Source organism: Micromesistius poutassou (assembly GCF_964030765.1).
Source record: "Micromesistius poutassou genome assembly, chromosome: 15".
In the NCBI taxonomy this organism is placed as follows: domain Eukaryota; kingdom Metazoa; phylum Chordata; class Actinopteri; order Gadiformes; family Gadidae; genus Micromesistius; species Micromesistius poutassou.
In genome coordinates, this window is record NC_140285.1 from 462,564 (window position 1) to 465,875 (window position 3,312).

At 56.8% G+C, this 3,312-nt stretch overlaps 1 protein-coding gene across 1 annotated transcript; it reads right to left on the reverse strand.

The window, feature by feature from the left end:
• Positions 1–749: 749 nt before the first annotated feature.
• On the reverse strand, positions 750–3,312 carry rassf11 (Ras association domain family member 11; the record flags this gene model as incomplete). Its single annotated transcript, XM_084479732.1, has 3 exons — positions 750–1,883; positions 2,136–2,824; positions 3,210–3,312. The coding sequence occupies 3 exons, from the start codon at positions 3,310–3,312 to the stop codon at positions 750–752; spliced, it is 1,926 nt and encodes a 641-aa protein (XP_084335858.1).

Below are 3,312 nucleotides of genomic sequence, written 5' to 3' on the forward strand. Positions count from 1 at the left end.
TCTTGTGGGCGTTTCATTTGTGTTTGTTTTTTTGGGGGTTTTATGGAAATGCACTTCATACAGTAGTGAGCACGTGCATATCCGGTGGAACATGGATTTTCATTCTCAATGGCATACAATTTTAAAAAGTGGTTTTAAAACTTTATTTTAATAGGTTCTGTTGCAAGGTCAACATTTTGCCATCCATTCCAAACTGAATTAAATGTATAAATCTGAATCCAACTTAAAAAAAATAACATTCCACAACACAAATACTTTATCGGTCATGTTTACAACTTGGGGAACACACTGAACCCTCCTCCGGGGTTGGGGGAGGACCTGGCTGCTGAATGGGTGGACACACACCGCACTAGTAGTAAAGAAAAAAAAAAAAGGCATTTCATTTAAGCACGGAGTATGTTGTACGTCCTTGCACTTAAAAATGGTACTTAACATTGTGAAGCATCTTACCCTAGCTATCTTCGATCTATACGGGGAATGGGTCAACCTAGAGATTGGCACTTGGCTCTATGAACATCCTTACTGTATGAATGAATGAATGAAAACTTTATTGAACAACAATTAACAAAAGTGTTCAAAAGGATAAAAAAAAAAAACACAAAGCCCAAAGGCTTGTTTCCATTGTGGTCCTTTAGATAAAACCGACAGCGACACAGTTGCTCTTCTGATAAATGTACTTATAAGTGGCTTTGGACAAAAGCGTCTGCCAAAACGCCCTTAATGTATGTGAATGTAAACGTCTTCCTTCTCTAAACCTTGGCGCTGCCCAGATAGATGGTGAGCTCTGAGCGGTGGACGGGGGCCGGCGGTTCTGCTGCCTTGCTCGGGGCCGCTGCTGCCTTGCTCTGGGTCTCAGACCAGCGCTTCCACCACTCCCTGAGCTCCGTGGGTCCAGTCAGCCGTCTCTCCGTTATCTTCTCTGGAGGCACCGGAGCGTGAGGGCGGCTGGGCGTCTCCTTCCTGCCCGTATCTCCACCGCCGCCCGCCGCCTCAGATGTTTCCACTCCGAGTCTGATCTCAGTGACTCCTTTTCCCAGAATCCCACGGTCCTCCTCCTCCTCCTCCCCCCCCACCACTCTCTCCTGGACGGGCGTCGGTGGTCCAGCGGGGAAGGCCAGCCGCTGCATCCTGCGCCGGTACTCCTCGAGCTCAGCCTTGCATTGCCGCGCCTTCTGCCGCAGCTCCAGGAACTGGGTCTGGATGTCCCCCTCGAAGCCCAGCTCCGCCTGCAGCTCCTGCTCCCAGAACAGCAGCTCCTCCCTCTCCTCCTTCTCCTCCTCCTCCTGTTCTGAGGCGGACCGCCGGCCGTCCAGCTGGGCCGGTCTCTCCGTCCCCGGACCCTCCAGCTCCCGGATCTGTCGGTCCACAGACGACAGCTGGAGGTCCAGGTCTCGCAGTCGAGAGCCTTGAGACGTGATTTGCTCTCTCAGTTTGATCTTCTCTTCTTCCGCCCTGTTCGCCCTCCCCGGGGCCCCGTCTTTAGTCCCTAGGGTCTGGTCTTTAGTCCCTAGTGTCTGGTCTTTGGTCGTAAGGCTCCGGTCTTTGGCCCGTAGGGTCTGGTCTTTGGCCCCTAGGTTCTGGTTTTTGGTCGTTAGGGTCTGGTCTCTGGCCCCTACTGTCTGGTCTTTGGCCCCTAGTGTCTGGTCTTTGGCCCCTAGGGTCTGGTCTTTGGCCCTTAGTGTCTGGTCTTTGGCCCTTAGTGTCTGGTCTTTGGCCCCTAGGTTCTGGTCTTTGACCCCTAGGGTCTGGTCTTTGGCCCCTAGTGTCTGGTCTTTGGCCCCTAGGGTCTGGTCTTTGGCCCCTAGTGTCTGGTCTTTGGCCCCTAGGGTCTGGTCTTTGGCCCCTAGGGTCTGGTCTTTGGCCCTTAGTGTCTGGTCTTTGGCCCCTAGGTTCTGGTCTTTGACCCCTAGGGTCTGGTCTTTGGCCCCTAGTGTCTGGTCTTTGGCCCCTAGGGTCTGGTCTTTGGCCCCTAGTGTCTGGTCTTTGGCCCCTAGAGTCTGGTCTTTGGCCCCTAGTGTCTGGTCTTTGACCCCTAGGGTCTGGTCTTTGGCCCCTAGTGTCTGGTCTTTGGCCCCTAGGGTCTGGTCTTTGGCCCCTAGGGTCTGGTCTTTGGCCCCTAGTGTCCGGTCTTTGGCCCCTAGGAATGACTTCCTGAAGAGCGTGTCATCGGGTCGGGTTTCGGCCGTGCAGCAGCAGGACGCTCGGCGCTCCCTGCTCTGTCTCTCCCGCTTCCGCCTCCTGACGCGGCTCAGGAACCCCTCCTGACCCGAGGCCTCCTTGGAACCGACGGAACCGGAAGCCACCGGAACACAGTCGGAACCCTCCGGAAGGTTTCCGGTGACCTCCTTCCCGGTCGTCTTGTTCCCGTCCGGGTCGCTGACGCAGTAGTGGAGCCGGCCGCGGCCCAGACTCCCCAGCCACCCCCAGGCGTCCATCAGCGTCAACGACTTCCTCTTGGGCCTCTTGACTTCCTCCAGAGGCCCCTCCTCTTCCTCTTCCTCTTCCTGTCGCAGCCGGGACAGCACCGGCAGACTCTGGCGATGGGCGGAGCTGGGCAGCGAGCCGCTGCCCTTCCGGGCCCTGGCCCCCGGGTCGGGTCTCCGCCGCCTCAGCGGGGGCCCGGGCGGGTCTTGGGGGTCCGAGGGCCGGGCGCCGGGCGCCGGGTCCCAGAGGAGAGGGGGCCTGTGGTTGAGGAGCAGGGTGAGCTGCACCTCCTTGCCGTGCTCCCCGTACTTCTGCAGGGCCTCCAGGAGCCTCTCGCCGGGGGCCACGCAGCGCTCAAAGTCCTTGAACTTCTCCTGGAGGGTGTAGCGGCCCGGGCGACCTGGAACCACGGGGAGCTGCTCAACACACTCATCAACTACCCCTACCCCAACCTTAACTTTAACTAACCCATCATCCCTAACACGCTTGTAACCTTACCGTAACGAGCCCTTACCGACTGGCCTTAACTTAGACTAACGGCAAACCCTACTTACAACTCTAACTTAGCAGTCACCCTATCCCAACTGATACCCCTAACCCATCACACTTATAACCTTAACCCTAACTAGCCCCCTAACACAATTATAACCCCAACTTACCCTTACCCCTAGCAGCCTGGCCCTCACACTGACCCTAACTAACCTCTAGCACCTTCTGCCTGACTAACCCCTAACCCCTAGCCCCCTCACCCGGACCCCTGACCCCAACACACCGGGTATACTCACAGAGCGCTTGAGCCAGAGCGATGACCACCTCCTGGCAGGTGGTGTTGTCCGTGACCCCACAGACCACACGGGGAACGCCGTCCGCATACACCTTCACCTCCAT